We start from the raw sequence: 15,272 nt of genomic DNA on the forward strand, positions 1-15,272 counted from the left end.
TGAGTCAACTCTTTGCATGAGGTGGCCAAGTACTGGAGTTTCAGCTTTAGCATCATTCCTTCCAAAGAACACCCAGGGCTGATCTCCTTCAGAATGGACTGGTTGGATCTCTTGCAGTCCAAGGGACTCTCAACAGTCTTCTCAAACACCACAGTGCAAAAGCATCAATTCTTCAGTGCTCAGCTTTTTTCACAGTCCAACTCTCACATCCATACATGACCACTGGAAAAACCATAGCCTTGACTAGACGGACATTTGTTGGCAAAGTAATGTCTCTGCTTTTCAATATGCTATCTAAGATTGTACTAGAAGTGATCAAATCTTTGGACCATGGGCTTATTTGAGAGTTAGGCTCCTCTGTCTTTGGGATTCTCAAGGCAAGAATACTGGAGTGGGTTCTATGTCCTCCTCCAGGGGATCTTCCCAACCCAGGGATGGAACCCAGGTTTCCTGCATTGCAGGTGGATTCTTTACCATCCAAGCCACTGGGGAAGCCCAACATAAATATAAAGCGTACATATACTATACAGTCCATGGAATCCTCTAGGCCACAATACTGGAGTGGGTAGCTGTTCCCTTCTCCAGGGGATCTTCCCAGCCCAGGGATCGAACCCAGGTTTCCCTCATTGCAGGTGGGTTCTTTACCAGCTGAGCAACCAGGGAAGTCCTGGAGAGCAGTGTGATTTAGGTATGTTATTTGTTAAAGGATGATTTTATGAGACACTGCATCCTACCTTCCAAGATTGTATTAGAAGTGACCAAATCTTTGTAACATGGTATATTGGAGAGTTAGGTTCTTCAAAATACTTTTTAAAAAAATTAGGCAATATTGTAAAGGCGGTGTGTAAGCTGAAGCAACAAAAATGATAACTTGCTTTGGTAACATTTTTCATACATGTTAGAAAAAGAAACAACTAGAAATCTAATCTTGCAAATGGAATAACTTTTTAAGCAGAGAATTTTAAAAAATGTGGTATGAAAGAGGCTCAAGTTTAATTTAAAGTAAATGGAAAGTTTTCAGAGTGCATCAAGTTTACAGTAATGAGCCTTTCTCCTTCTCTGCCTTGTTTGGTACAGTTGGGGTAGTCCTCCTGGGAGGTAATGTCTGTGTCCTAAAGTCAAACAGAGAATAGCTGGTGTTTAGAAAAAAAAAAAAAAAAAAAGGATTCTTTGAGGAGAATGCGACAGATGGAAACAGAAACCTTGCTTTTTTGATGAAAGTTTTCGAGAGAAGAGATGAGTGACATAGCAAGACTGGAAGTCAGTTTGGTGGAGGGCAGGCTGGGCTGTGACCGTAGCGGAGAGCAGCGCAGCCTCTCCTGTGGATCCGCTGTGTGCTCCCTGTTCTCTAGCAGCCGGCACACTCTCTCCTTCCTGTTAATGTTCTTTATTATGGTCTCTCTGTCCCCTTTTGTCCTCTCATCTTCTCTCTGCCTTTCTATGCCTTCCCCCCACCCCCCTGCCCCGATATTCTTTATCTAATTCCTCAATGTCGTCATTTATATTTTATAAAGAAATTACAAATCGTAGGATAAGAGAAGGTTTGTTTTTTAAGCCGCTTGATGTAAAGCAGTAGGGATTTTTGAGTAAAAAAACAGAAGGGAAATTTTGGTACATTTAGTAGCTCAGTGTATTTCAGAATGTCTGTGGAACATAGAAGACCTAGTGAATGAGAGTTTCCTGAAAACATTATTTTTCATTAATAGTATACAGTACAGCATTTTAGCTGTTGTGTGAAGTAGCTTTTAGGCAGTCATTTAACTGTGATAATAATATGTAATCACGTGTTCTTTTTTCTTACAGCTGCACCTTTTAAAAGTCTACCTGTCCAGGAAGAAATGATGACAAAGTACTCTAATCTTTCTTTGGAGAGTCATAACATATCAGTGACTGGTATGCATCGTGTTTCTAATAATTTAATAACCAGAGAATTTTTTATATTTAATTAAGCCACTGTATTTTCCTTATGGAGTACTAATCTCTACTCACAGTTTGGAGGAAGAAACACACCAGTACCTAATACAGTTATAATATAGTGAGATGGGAGTCAAATGTGATGAGGGCAGTGTGCCCCAATGCAGGGAGGAGGCGGCCAGTCAGCTGGGAGGATTAAGGAAGGCTCTCTAGAAGGACAGCTGAGGAGAGGGGAGGGTTCATTTTAATTTGCCGATGCTCTTCTGCTGTCCTCAGACCTTGCTGGTACAGCCATTTAAATCACACTGCCTTGAGAGGAGAATTCAGGTATCTACTGGAAGACCTTTAGACAAAGAAATTAAAGATGTTACCTTTAAGTCAGGGACAGTGCTATGGAAAAACAAGTAAGGAATCCTGAAATAAAATGCAGGTCTGCTTTCTCCTCAGTTTTGGATTCCAGTGTTTTAAAAGTAATCTCAGAGCCTTTTAAATGTTACCTGTTTTAGTAACCATATTAGAAGTATAATTAGAATTCTAATCCTGTTTATTAAGTCACTGATAAGTTTTATCCAATCCTATGTCCAGTCTTTAACTGTCCTCTAGTCTTAAGAATGGTTTCCCTGTTTCTGTTTAATGTGAGTAAAAGGTGTGCCCTCCCTGAAATCTGATACCATTGGAATGTTCACAGTGAGTTTTCTGACAGAAGAACATCTTTATGCCTTTGTGCCACTCCTGTTTGTTTCCAGATGTCCCCACTCTAGTATTTGGAGTGTATTCCGTCTTTTAAAAAGGAATCACCACACTCCTGTGTTGCTGCTTGTTGGTTTACTTTTCACAAGTTTTAATGGTTGGTTTCCTGTGTTAGGATGGAGTGTTTCTTTAAGAGAGATTTATGTAAGGACATAAGTTTGCACATCTATTCATTAACCTGGTAATGCTGGCAGGAGCACACCCCTCATTTATCCTGTATAGTGGAGCTCAGGTGCAAAAAGGATCAGGTGCCCACAGAAGGAGTAAAAATTGGACTTTTAGTTGATGTCAGGCTGATGATTTACTTAACCTGTTTGGAGGGTTTCTCTCATAACTACTCTTTTGTTCTGATAACTGCTATTAAAACCAGCGTTCCTACAGTATCCAAGAGAGCAGGTGTTCACAACTGTCCATTACTCACTGTCTGCCTTGGCCTGATCAAATTGGAGTCAGGCTTTTCTTTTCCTCTCAGACCCCTGACCTTCGGCTTGCCCCCAGTCTGAGTCCAGTGCTGCCGTCGGCTTTCCCCCCTAGGTTGCCCCACTGCTTCTTAAAAGTTCTTTCCAGTCCTCTTACCCCTCTGTATACAAGAAAAGTGTTTTTTTTCTGTTTGACACTGAGATGCCTGTAGATCCAAAGCTTGTAGCATTTCCCCGATTACAGTAGAATTTTTGGAATAAAGACTCTCCTTATTTGGGCGCTCCTGGTGGCTCAGTGGTAAAGAACCTGCCTGCCAATGCAGGAGATGTGGGTTCTATCCCTGGGTCAGGAAGATCCCCTGGAGAAGGAAATGGCCACCCACTCTAGTATTCTTGCCTGAGAAATCCCATGGACAGAGCATCCTGGCAGCCTAGAGTTGATGGGGTCACCAAAGAGCTGGACACGACTTAACAACTGAAAACAAAAGCAAACAAGGCTGTACTGTCCCCACAGCTGGAAAACAGCAGCACAGACTTCGCTGCACAGGCACAGGTGTTGTGTGCTGTCCGCCCTCCAGCACCCAGTACATTCTCTCTGTCTTCACTTTTTATGTCCTTTATTATGATCTGTCTGTCCGTTTTTGTCCTCTCATCTGCTCCCTGCCTTTCGATGTCTTTTATTTTCTGGCACTCTTTATCTAATTTCTCAGTGTCTTCATTTATGTATTAGAAAGAAATGACAAATTGTAGGATAAGGAAAGTTGTTTTTTTTTTTAAGTCAACTGATACAAGTCAGTAGGGATTTTTCAGGAAAAAATATAGACTGGAAATTTTGTTACACTCATAAGCTCAGTATGTTTCTAAATGTCTATGGAGCATATAAAACATAATGAATCAGAGATTCCTGAAAACATTAATATTATGTATGTACATTAATATCTCATTAATATTGTGTATATACAATATAGTATTTTAGCTGCTGTGAAATAGCTTTTATGCAGTCATTTAACCTTGATAATAACATGTAATCATATGTTCTTTTTCTTACAGCTGCACCTTTTACAAGTCTACCTGTCCAGGAAGAAATGATGACAAAGTCCTCTAACCTTTCCTTGGAGAGTCATAGCATATCAATGACTGGTAAATGTATCATGTTTCATGTTTCAAATAATACAATACCCAGATAATTTTTATTTTTAATTAAGCCACTGTATTTTGCCTTATGCAGTACTAAATTCTGCTCACAGTCTGGTGGGAGAAACACACCAGTATCTCATACAGCTAAAACCTGTGAGGTACTCCAGTGCAGGGAGCAGGCAGCCAGTCCAGCTGGGAGGGTTAAGAAAAGTTCTCTAGAAGAAAGACAGCTGAGGAGAGGGGAGGGTTCATTTTAGTTTGCAGATGCTCTTCTGCTGTCCTCACACCTTGCTGGTACAGCCATTCAAGTCACTCTGCCTTGAGAGGAGAATTCATGTATCTACTGGAAGAGCTTTAGGCAAAGAAATTAAAGATGTTACCTATGAGTCAGGGACAGTGCAATGGAAAAACAAGGAAAGAATCCAGAAATAAAATGCAGGTCTGCTTTCTTCTCACAGTTTTGGATTCCAGTGTTTTAAAAGTAATCTCAGAGCCCTTTAAATGACTCAGAGTTCAGTTCAGTTGCTCAGTCGTGTCCGACTCTGTGGGACCCCATGAATCCCAGCACGCCAGGCCTCCCTGTCCATCACCAACTCCCGGAGTTCACCCAGACTCATGTCCATGGAGTTAGTGATGCCATCCAGCCATCTTATCCTCTGTTGTCCCCTTCTCCTCCTGCCCCCAATCCCTCCCAGCATCAGAGTCTTTTCCAATGAGTCAACTTTTTGCATGAGGTGGCCAAAGTACTGGAGTTTCAGCTTTAGCATCTTTCCTTCCAAAGAAATCCCAGGGCTGATCTCCTTCAGAATGGACTGGTTGGATCTCCTTGCAGTCCAAGGGACTCTCAAGAGTCTTCTCCAACACCACAGTTCAAAAGCATCAATTCTTCGGCACTCAGCCTTCTTGCCAGTCCAACTCTCACATCCATACATGACCACAGGAAAAACCGTAGCCTTGACTAGACGAACCTTTGTTGGCAAAGTAATGTCTCTGCTTTTGAATATGCTATCTTTCCTTCCAAGGAGTAAGCGTCTTTTTATTTCATGGCTGCAGTCACCATCTGCAGTGATTTTGGAGCCCAAGAAAATAAAGTCTGACACTGTTTCCACTGTTTCCCCATCTATTTGCCATGAAGTGATGGGACCAGATGCCATGATCTTCGTTTTCTGAATGTTGAGCTTTCAGCCAACTTTTTCACTCTCCACTTTCACTTTCATCAAGAGGCTTTTGAGTTCCTCTTCACTTTCTGCCATAAGGGTGGTGTCATCCGCATATCTCCCGGCAATCTTGATTCCAGCTCGTGTTTCTTCCAGTCCAGCGTTTCTCATGATGTACTCTGCATAAATGACTCAGAGTAGTTATCTGTTTTAATAACAATATTAGAACCATATTAGAAGTATAATTAGAATTCTAATCCTGTTTTTTAAGTCACCGATAAGTTTTATCCAATCCTATGTCCAGTCTTTAACTGTCCTCTAGTCTTAAGAACGGTTTCCCTGTTTCTGTTTAATGTGAGTAAAAGGTGTGCCCTCCCTGAAATCTGATACCATTGGAATGTTCACAGTGAGTTTTCTGACAGAACATCTTTATGCCTTTGTGCCACTCCTGTTTGTTTCCAGATGTCCCCACTCTAGTATTTGGAGTGTATTCCGTCTTGTAAAAAGGAATCACCACACTCCTGTGTTGCTGCTTGTTGGTTTACTTTTCACAAGTTTTAATGGTTGGTTTCCTGTGTTAGGATGGAGTGTTTCTTTAAGAGAGATTTATGTAAGGACATAAGTTTGCACATCTATTCATTAACCTGGTAATGCTGGCAGGAGCACACCCCTCATTTATCCTGTATAGTGGAGCTCAGGTGCAAGAAGGATCAGGTGCCCACAGAAGGAGTAAAAATTGGACTTTTAGTTGATGTCAGGCTGATGATTTACTTAACTTAACCTGTTTGGAGGGTTTCTCTCATAACTACTCTTTTGTTCTGATAACTGCTATTAAAACCAGCGTTCCTACAGTATCCAAGAGAGCAGGTGTTCACAACTGTCCATTACTCACTGTCTGCCTTGGCCTGATCAAACTGGTGTCAGGCTTTTCTTTTCCTCTCAGACCCCTGACCTTCGGCTTGCCCCCAGTCTGAGTCCAGTGCTGCCGTCGGCTTTCCCCTCTAGGTTGCCCCATTGCTTCTTAAAAGTTCTTTCCAGTCCTCTTACCCCTCTGTATACAAGAAGAGTGTTTTTTTTCTGTTTGACACTGAGATGCCTGTAGATCCAAAGCTTGTAGCATTTCCCCGATTACAGTAGAATTTTTGGAATAAAGACTCTCCTTATTTGGGCGCTCCTGGTGGCTCAGTGGTAAAGAACCTGCCTGCCAATGCAGGAGATGTGGGTTCTATCCCTGGGTCAGGAAGATCCCCTGGAGAAGGAAATGGCCACCCAGTCTAGTATTCTTGCCTGGGAAATCCCATGGACAGAGCATCCTGGCGGGCTACAATTGATGGGGTCACCAAAGAGCTGGACACGACTTAACAACTGAAAACAAAAGCAAACAAGGCTGTACTGTCCCCACAGCTGGAAAACAGCAGCACAGACTTCGCTGCACAGGCACAGGTGTTGTGTGCTGTCCGCCCTCCAGCACCCAGTACATTCTCTCTGTCTTCACTTTTTATGTCCTTTATTATGATCTGTCTGTCCGTTTTTGTCCTCTCATCTGCTCCCTGCCTTTCGATGTCTTTTATTTTCTGGCACTCTTTATCTAATTTCTCAGTGTCTTCATTTATGTATTAGAAAGAAATGACAAATTGTAGGATAAGGAAAGTTGTTTTTTTTTTTAAGTCAACTGATACAAGTCAGTAGGGATTTTTCAGGAAAAAATATAGACTGGAAATTTTGTTACACTCATAAGCTCAGTATGTTTCTAAATGTCTATGGAGCATATAAAACATAATGAATCAGAGATTCCTGAAAACATTAATATTATGTATGTACATTAATATCTCATTAATATTGTGTATATACAATATAGTATTTTAGCTGCTGTGAAATAGCTTTTATGCAGTCATTTAACCTTGATAATAACATGTAATCATATGTTCTTTTTCTTACAGCTGCACCTTTTACAAGTCTACCTGTCCAGGAAGAAATGATGACAAAGTCCTCTAACCTTTCCTTGGAGAGTCATAGCATATCAATGACTGGTAAATGTATCATGTTTCATGTTTCAAATAATACAATACCCAGATAATTTTTATTTTTAATTAAGCCACTGTATTTTGCCTTATGCAGTACTAAATTCTGCTCACAGTCTGGTGGGAGAAACACACCAGTATCTCATACAGCTAAAACCTGTGAGGTACTCCAGTGCAGGGAGCAGGCAGCCAGTCCAGCTGGGAGGGTTAAGAAAAGTTCTCTAGAAGAAAGACAGCTGAGGAGAGGGGAGGGTTCATTTTAGTTTGCAGATGCTCTTCTGCTGTCCTCACACCTTGCTGGTACAGCCATTCAAGTCACTCTGCCTTGAGAGGAGAATTCATGTATCTACTGGAAGAGCTTTAGGCAAAGAAATTAAAGATGTTACCTATGAGTCAGGGACAGTGCAATGGAAAAACAAGGAAAGAATCCAGAAATAAAATGCAGGTCTGCTTTCTTCTCACAGTTTTGGATTCCAGTGTTTTAAAAGTAATCTCAGAGCCCTTTAAATGACTCAGAGTGGTTATCTGTTTTAGTAACAATATTAGAACAATATTAGAAGTATAATTAAAATTCTAATCCTGTTTATTAAGTCACTGATAAGTTTTATCCAATCCTATGTCCAGTCTTTAACTGTCCTCTAGTCTTAAGAACGGTTTCCCTGTTTCTGTTTAATGTGAGTAAAAGGTGTGCCCTCCCTGAAATCTGATACCATTGGAATGTTCGCAGTGAGTTTTTTGACAGAAGAACATCTATATGCCTTTGTGCCACTCCTGTTTGTTTCCAGATGTCCCCACTCTAGTATTTGGAGTGTATTCCGTCTTTTAAAAAGGAATCACCACACTCCTGTGTTGCTGCTTGTTGGTTTACTTTTCATAAGTTTTAATGGTTGGTTTCCTTTGTTAGGACGGAGTGTTTCTTTAAGAGAGATTTATGTAAGGACATAAGTTTGCACATCTATTCATTAACCTGGTAATGCTGGCAGGAGCACACCCCTCATTTATCCTGTATAGTGGAGCTCAGGTGCAAAAAGGATCAGGTGCCCACAGAAGGAGTAAAAATTGGACTTTTAGTTGATGTCCGGCTGATTATTTACTTACTTAACCTGTTTGGAGGGTTTCACTCCTAGCCACTCTTTTTTTCTGATACTGCTATTAAAACCAGTGTTCATACAGTATCCAAGACAGCAGGTGTCCACAACTATCCATTACTCACTGTCTGCCTTAGGGCTTCTCTGGTGGCTCAGATGGTAAAGAATCTGCCTGCAATGCAGGAGACCCATGTTCGATCTCTGGGTTAGGAAGATCCCCTGGAGAAAGAATGGCATCCCACTCCAATATTCTTGCCTGAGTTTTCCATGGACAGAGGTTGTCTACAGTCCATGGGGTCACAAAAGAGTCGGACATGACTGAGCAACTAACACAACACCCTGTCTACCTTGGCCTGATCAAACTTGAGTCATGCTTTTCTTTTCCTCTCAGACCCCTGGACTTTGGCTTGCCCCCAGTCTGTGTAAGCAGTAAATGCATTACCCCAGTCCAGTGGTGCTGTCTGCTTTTACCACTGGGTAAAAGCTTCATTTCTTCTCAAGGATTCCTTCCAGCCCTCTTACCCCTTCTTATAAAATTGTTTTTTTCTATTTGACGTTGAGATGCCTGTAGATCCAAAGCTTGCAGCATTTCCCCTATTGCAGTAGATGTTCGGAATATAATTATTCCTTAAGTCTGGATTTGATTTTACTCAAAAAAGAAAAAAAAAATGACATTAACTTTGGGCTTTCCTTGTGGCTCAGCTGGTAAAGAATCTGCCTGCAATGCAGAAGACCTGGGTTTGATCCCTGTGTCGGGAAGATCCCCTGGAGAAGGGAAAGGCTACCCACTCCAGTATTCTGGCCTGGAGAATTCCATGGACTGTATAGTCCATGGGGTCGCAAAGAGTTGGACAAGACTGATCAAGCTTCACTTTCACTTTTCTTTGAAACACAGCGTCTCTGAGCTGTGACCCTTTTTATGGTAGGCTGTTGTTCTGGTTGCCTTTGCATCTAAAAGTTTGGTTTTAGGAACTGCCTTTATTGAAATATAGAATTTAAATCTGAAGGTGTACTCAAGTTTATTAGGAACCATAGGCTTTCTTCTTCTTGTTATCACTAGGAGTTTTAAGGTACTTCATGAAGAGAATGTTTTCATATATTTTCACCTTGTTTATTTGAATTGTGCTTAGCAACATTTCTGTTTTGTTGCTTATTATTTTCTCTTTTCCTGTGGCCTTTTTAAAAATTCATCTCTTTGGGGACAAAATGTCTCTTTTAGAGAGATCTAAATGTGGACATTGGTTGTAGAGTTGGCTCCAGTTCATAGCATACTGACTCAAAGATGCTTGAGACTGAGAAACAGGTCCTGTGCCTTGGAGAGTGAACAGTGTGACCTTTGAGTCATGATAGCAAATTGTCTACTGGTTTTATGTTTTAAAAATATTGCTAGTAATTTACCTAACAGATACAAGGTAATGTCTAGATGTGTATTTTTACACATAACTGAGTTTAAACCTCATAAGAACCCTAAACAATAGATACTGCTACTATTTGCAACTTGCTCATGAGGAAAAAGAAGCACTGAGAGACCAAGTGAATGGACCACAGTCACAGGTGGTAAGTTGGGAGTTTGATTTTCAAACCAGACTCTCTGGCACCAGGGGCTTATGCTATTAACCATTATACTATGTACGCAGCCTTTCTTAATGCCCAGTTACTCATTTCTTTCAACAGTGTTCCTAATATAATTATCCCTATTTTAAGGAAACTTAGCTTTGTTTTTGAGACTATGGAAAAAGTTTCAAAAACAATGAAAAGGAGGGTATTTTAATTGTTCTTTGCTAAATAGGTTTGTCATGGAAATTGCACTTGCTTAGATAGTGGATATATTGTAAAAGTATAACTGACCTAAGAATAAGGTATGCTTTTTTTCCAGCTGTCTGATACCACTGGGTTTCAAGATTGATCTTTTAATAATGGACTATTTTTACATCACTGTGCTAGGTTTCCCAGGGTCAATATTCAGAAGTCATTGTTTGTATTACAGCAATCAGAGTGTTTCTTTATTGTTTTATTTTTTTCTTCCTCTGTGTATGTTAGTGATTGGTGTCTCCATCAGTGTGTTACAATTTAACCAAAGAGGTTACAATCAAAACATCTGCTGGCAGTTTTCTTGACTACCCTGGTAATGCTGGCATAGGCTGTCCCCACTGGCACATTTTATTTACCATTTTAAGATGTGATTAGCTGTCCTGGCAAGGACCTGATGAGACAGGGAGGTAGACAAAGCAGGCATTGGAGGGACAGATGAGTATATTAAAGCACAGAGTAAAATTTGGAAAGATTAGTCCAGGAAGGGAAAGGCAGCCATGGTGTTTAGACCAGCTAGGCAGGAAGTCTAGGGTTAGGATTCAGATTCCAGGCTTAAGTGACTGGTCAGTGAGTTTGAGAAAACGTAAAGAACTGATGTTGAAGCTGAAACTCCAATACTTTGGCAACCTGATGCGAAGAGCTGACTCATTTGAAAAGACCCTGATGCTGGGAAAGATTGAAGGCAGGAGGAGAAGGGAACGACAGAGGATGAGATGGTTGGATGGCATCACCGACTCAATGGATATGGGTTTGGGTGGACTGTGGGAGTTGGTGATGGACAGGGAGGCCTGGTGTACTGCGGTTCTTGGGATCACAAGGAGTCGGACACAGTTGAGCGACTGAACTGAAAGAAACAACTGTCCCTTACATTTGGCTGCTCAGACACTTTGTTGCTGAGAAGATCTGAGGATGATTCCAGTGAGGTGTACTTGTTTAGGATGTTTCTCAGAAGCAGATCACCAGTTATCAAATCTTATGTAGACTGTTGATGTAGAGAGGAAAAGGATTGTGAATCCTAATATATACAGAGAGTGAAAGAGAAGGTGGAAGAGGGATCCGTCATAGTAACACAATTGATAGTAGCTGTCAGCAGCTTTTGTTTTACGCTAGAGTTTCTCATTATCATAAACATTAACATTTTGGGCTGGATAATTCTCTGTTGCTGGGGTCAGGGGGTGCATGGTTGCGGGCGCTGTAGGATGTTTAGCATCATCCCTGGCCTCTCTATCCACTACATTTGAGCAGCACCTACCAAGTTGTGACAACCAAAAATGTCTCCAGATATTGTCACATGTCCCCTAGTAGACAAAATTATCCTCAGTTGTAAACCACTGGTTGACACATAAAAAAGAATAGCTGTATTACTGTTCCCTGTCCTCTCAGCGTGGGGAGACAGATGATTTAATAATCACATGGTTGTTAACATTTAATAAAAAATTTCACCAAAAAGTTAGATGATGGTGCTGAGCATAAGTGGGACAGGGAACCTGATCAATTAAAAGCCTTTTCCCTGCCCTTTTGCTGATTTCAGATCCTCCCCATTTTGAGAATTAAGTTAAAAGCTATGTCCCCAGTAAAGCGCAAATAGAGAAGTACTGTTTCTGTTTCTCTGATATGTATCCAGCATCTTTTAATGAATTTTAAATTACATAAATAAAAATGAATTCATTTGAAGAAATACTAAAATGTTATTTCTAGCCCACAATAAATTAGAGAATCTGACAGTTCTCTTGACACATCTAGAAAATCTAAAATATAGCAACATTCATTCTTTTAAATATAAAATCTTTTAAGTATATAGCTAAGTACTGCCAAAAGATATAATCAATAAACCAGTCTATAATAGGAATGGAAAAGAGTGTTACTTGAGCCAAATGGAAGACTATAGCCCAGGAGACAGATTCAGGAAGCACTTGAATTGTGTTCTACTGGACTACAAAATGGGGAAGTTTATAAAGGCAAACACTGCAAAATTAACTTAAGTTGTTTGTCAAGAATTATAATTAGACTAGGGATCCAATTGTGAATTGATGTCATATTAGGTTTCCTTGTGTTTGTTGCCAAGGCACTTGAGTTCTCATAGCCACAGACTTAGAACAAGGCCTTGAATTTAGGCAAAGAGGGGAGTTGGAACTGAAAAGCCCCAGAAAGCTGGAGCTGAAAACCCTCAGAATTCTATAAACACAGAGAAAGGATTCACATAGTGTAAAAAACAGCTGATGAGCACAAGGAGATGCTCAGCTGGCTTCTTGGTTGTAGCTTTGTTCTGCACCAAAACAAAAGATTTCCATGAGTTTTCTAAGACAAGAGCCTGCTCTCCCTGAGGCTGCAATTCAGATTTACATTACTTGCATGATACAGGAGCTTCCAACCTGAGAAATAACACAAAAATGACCCTGACAGGTGATACTTCTGCAGGAAAGCAAATGAAAAACATCTGTGGAAGGAGGAATCGTTCTCCTTGGCTGTGCAGTTCATATTTGGACCTGCTTGCGAGACAGAAATGTGAAGTGCAGTGAAGCAGTTCTAACACTGAGCATCCACTAAGGAGCAGTGGGATTACACCTTCCAGAACTTCAGACTCTAGAATACCGGGGAAGGATGTGAAGGAAGCAATACTTGAAACATGAGAAAAGAACATTATGCTATTAAAAAAAAATATATATATATATGTTGGGGGGTATCTGTATAAGGTGATGGATAATCATTTTCCAATGTATATAGGTCTAGTCATTATGATGTACACACTGAACTTACACAGGGTTGTATGTCAAGCATGTCTCAGTAAAACTGAAAGGGAAAAAAAAATCACTTTTGAAAAATAGCTGAATAGAACTTCTGGGGATAAAAACAAAACTTGTCAGACTTGACTATTCACTGCTTCCATTCTCAGATCTCTCTCTTTTTGCCAGTGGTAATCTCTGTACAGTGTATGTGTTTATGTGTGTAGTAACCATAGAAGCTATCTAGTATTTTTGGCTCTTCTTTAATATTAATATTATAAACCCATATGTATCCATCTGAAAATTGCTTTTTTTTGGTCATCCTTCAACATTAATTCTGGGGGCTCTAGCCATATCATCTGTGCATGTAGCATGTTCTTTTAGCTGTGTGTACACTATAGATACACAGGCTTGGGTATTTTTCTCTCAAGAGACCTTAGTTTGCTTAAATTTTTTTCTAAAGTAAACCATAGAGCAACAGACACTTCTACATATCTCTTTCTGGGCGTGGTTGTCTGTGTTCTTCTAGGATAAATACCACAAAATAGAATTGCTGAATTAGAAACTATGCACATTTTAACACCTACTTGCAAACTAGCCTCCAAAGTATCTTGATAATTTAATCCTTCCCCCCGTTTGCATATTTGAGTATAATTTTCTCTAGATCCTGACCAGCCTTGATGTTACTAAACTCTTTGCTATTATGAGCATGAAAAGGTCTACCTGTTGTTTTAATTTGCATTCTGGAATTAGACATATATGTGTGCATTTATGTGTTAATATCATTTATTCAATTGTCTATTGGGCTTATGAAGAAAGTGAAAGTGTTAGTTGCTCAGTAGTGTCTGACTCTTTGCAACCCAAGAGATGGTAGCCTGCCAGGCTCTTCTGTCTATAGAATTCTCCAGGCAACAACACTAACGTGGATAGCCATTCCCTTCTCCAGGGGATATTCCAGACTCAGGGATGGAACCCAGGTCTCCCGCATTGCAGGAAGATTCTTTACTGTCTGAGTCACCAGGGAAGCCATTGGGCTTATATGGTCTTCAGTTTATACAAATGAGACAGCTATAAATTTTGAGTAGTAATTTTTACTTTTTAGAAAAATTGCAAATATTCTTTCTTTAATTTTTTACATGGTTTTTTTATTGTGTATTAAATTTTATTTACACATTTCTGTTAATATTTTCATAGGAGTTTTTTAACCTTCCATTTTTAAACCATTTAAAACATGGTTCTTTGTATTGTGTGTGATAGAACACTAACATTATTATATAGATGTATTATTTTATATAGACATATTATTTTATATATGTCCCCAAATGTCCCTAAATCCTTGCCTGAATAGTTCTTTTTTTCCCTACTATTTTGAAATACCACCCTGATCATATTACAAACTCCCTTATGCTATTTTGTTTCTCTACCGTTTAAATGTTTTTCAAACTTTTAATAGTGCTCTACAAAGTAAGGAACGATTTACCTTGTGAACTGATGTACTACCATGCATGCATGCACATGTCAAGCAACACCCACACGTAATAGATGTGTTACACTTTGATGATTTCTATCTTACAACCCATTAAAAAACAAATCTGATGGTAATTAAGTTGATTTTCTGGTCTACTGTTTCCAACTTGCAATCTGAAAATTTCTGCTTATTTTATATCATTAATTTTCTTGGTGTTTTCCAGCATCACTAACAAATTAATATTACTTCTTGAAACATTATACTTTTGTTACTTTTTTTCAAAAACTAGCTTTTTCTAATTCCTGTACTTTTACTCTTTCAAGTGGATTTTTTGTTTGGAACCAAGTTCCATAAAAAATCCTTTTTGGATCTGACTGACTTTTAACTGAATCTATGGATTATTTTGGGGGGGAGAATATTAGTATTTTTATAATCCGCTATGGTTTTTCCAGTAGTCATGTATGGATGTGAGAGTTGGACTGTGAAGAAAGCTGAGGGCCGAAGAATTGATGCTTTTGAACTGTGGTGTTGGAGAAGACTCTTGAGAGTCCCTTGGACTGCAAGGACATCCAACCAGTCCATTCTAAAGGAGATCAGCCCTGGGATTTCTTTGGAAGGAATGATGCTAAAGCTGAAACTCCAGTACTTTGGCCACCTCATGCAAAGACTTGACTCATTGGAAAAGACTCTGATGCTGGGAGTGATTGGGGGCAGGAGGAGAAGGGGACAACAGAGGATGAGATGGCTGGATGGCATCACTGACTCAATGGATGTGAGTCTGAG

General features: G+C 39.9%; 1 protein-coding gene across 5 annotated transcripts in view; it reads left to right on the forward strand.

The window, feature by feature from the left end:
* Nucleotides 1-15,272, forward strand: part of EMB (embigin) — a 128,129-nt gene that overhangs the window by 80,763 nt on the left and 32,094 nt on the right. For all 5 annotated transcript variants that reach the window (XM_010857185.1, XM_010857182.1, XM_010857184.1 and 2 more), the window contains exons 2-4: nt 1,804-1,893; nt 4,134-4,223; nt 7,318-7,407. In XM_010857185.1, coding sequence (XP_010855487.1) covers nt 1,804-1,893; nt 4,134-4,223; nt 7,318-7,407 — 270 coding nt within the window. The remainder of the gene's footprint in view (nt 1-1,803; nt 1,894-4,133; nt 4,224-7,317; nt 7,408-15,272) is intronic.

The sequence above is a fragment of the Bison bison genome, unplaced genomic scaffold, assembly GCF_000754665.1.
Source record: "Bison bison bison isolate TAMUID 2011002044 unplaced genomic scaffold, Bison_UMD1.0 scf7180017864378, whole genome shotgun sequence".
Classification (NCBI taxonomy): Eukaryota; Metazoa; Chordata; class Mammalia; order Artiodactyla; family Bovidae; genus Bison; species Bison bison.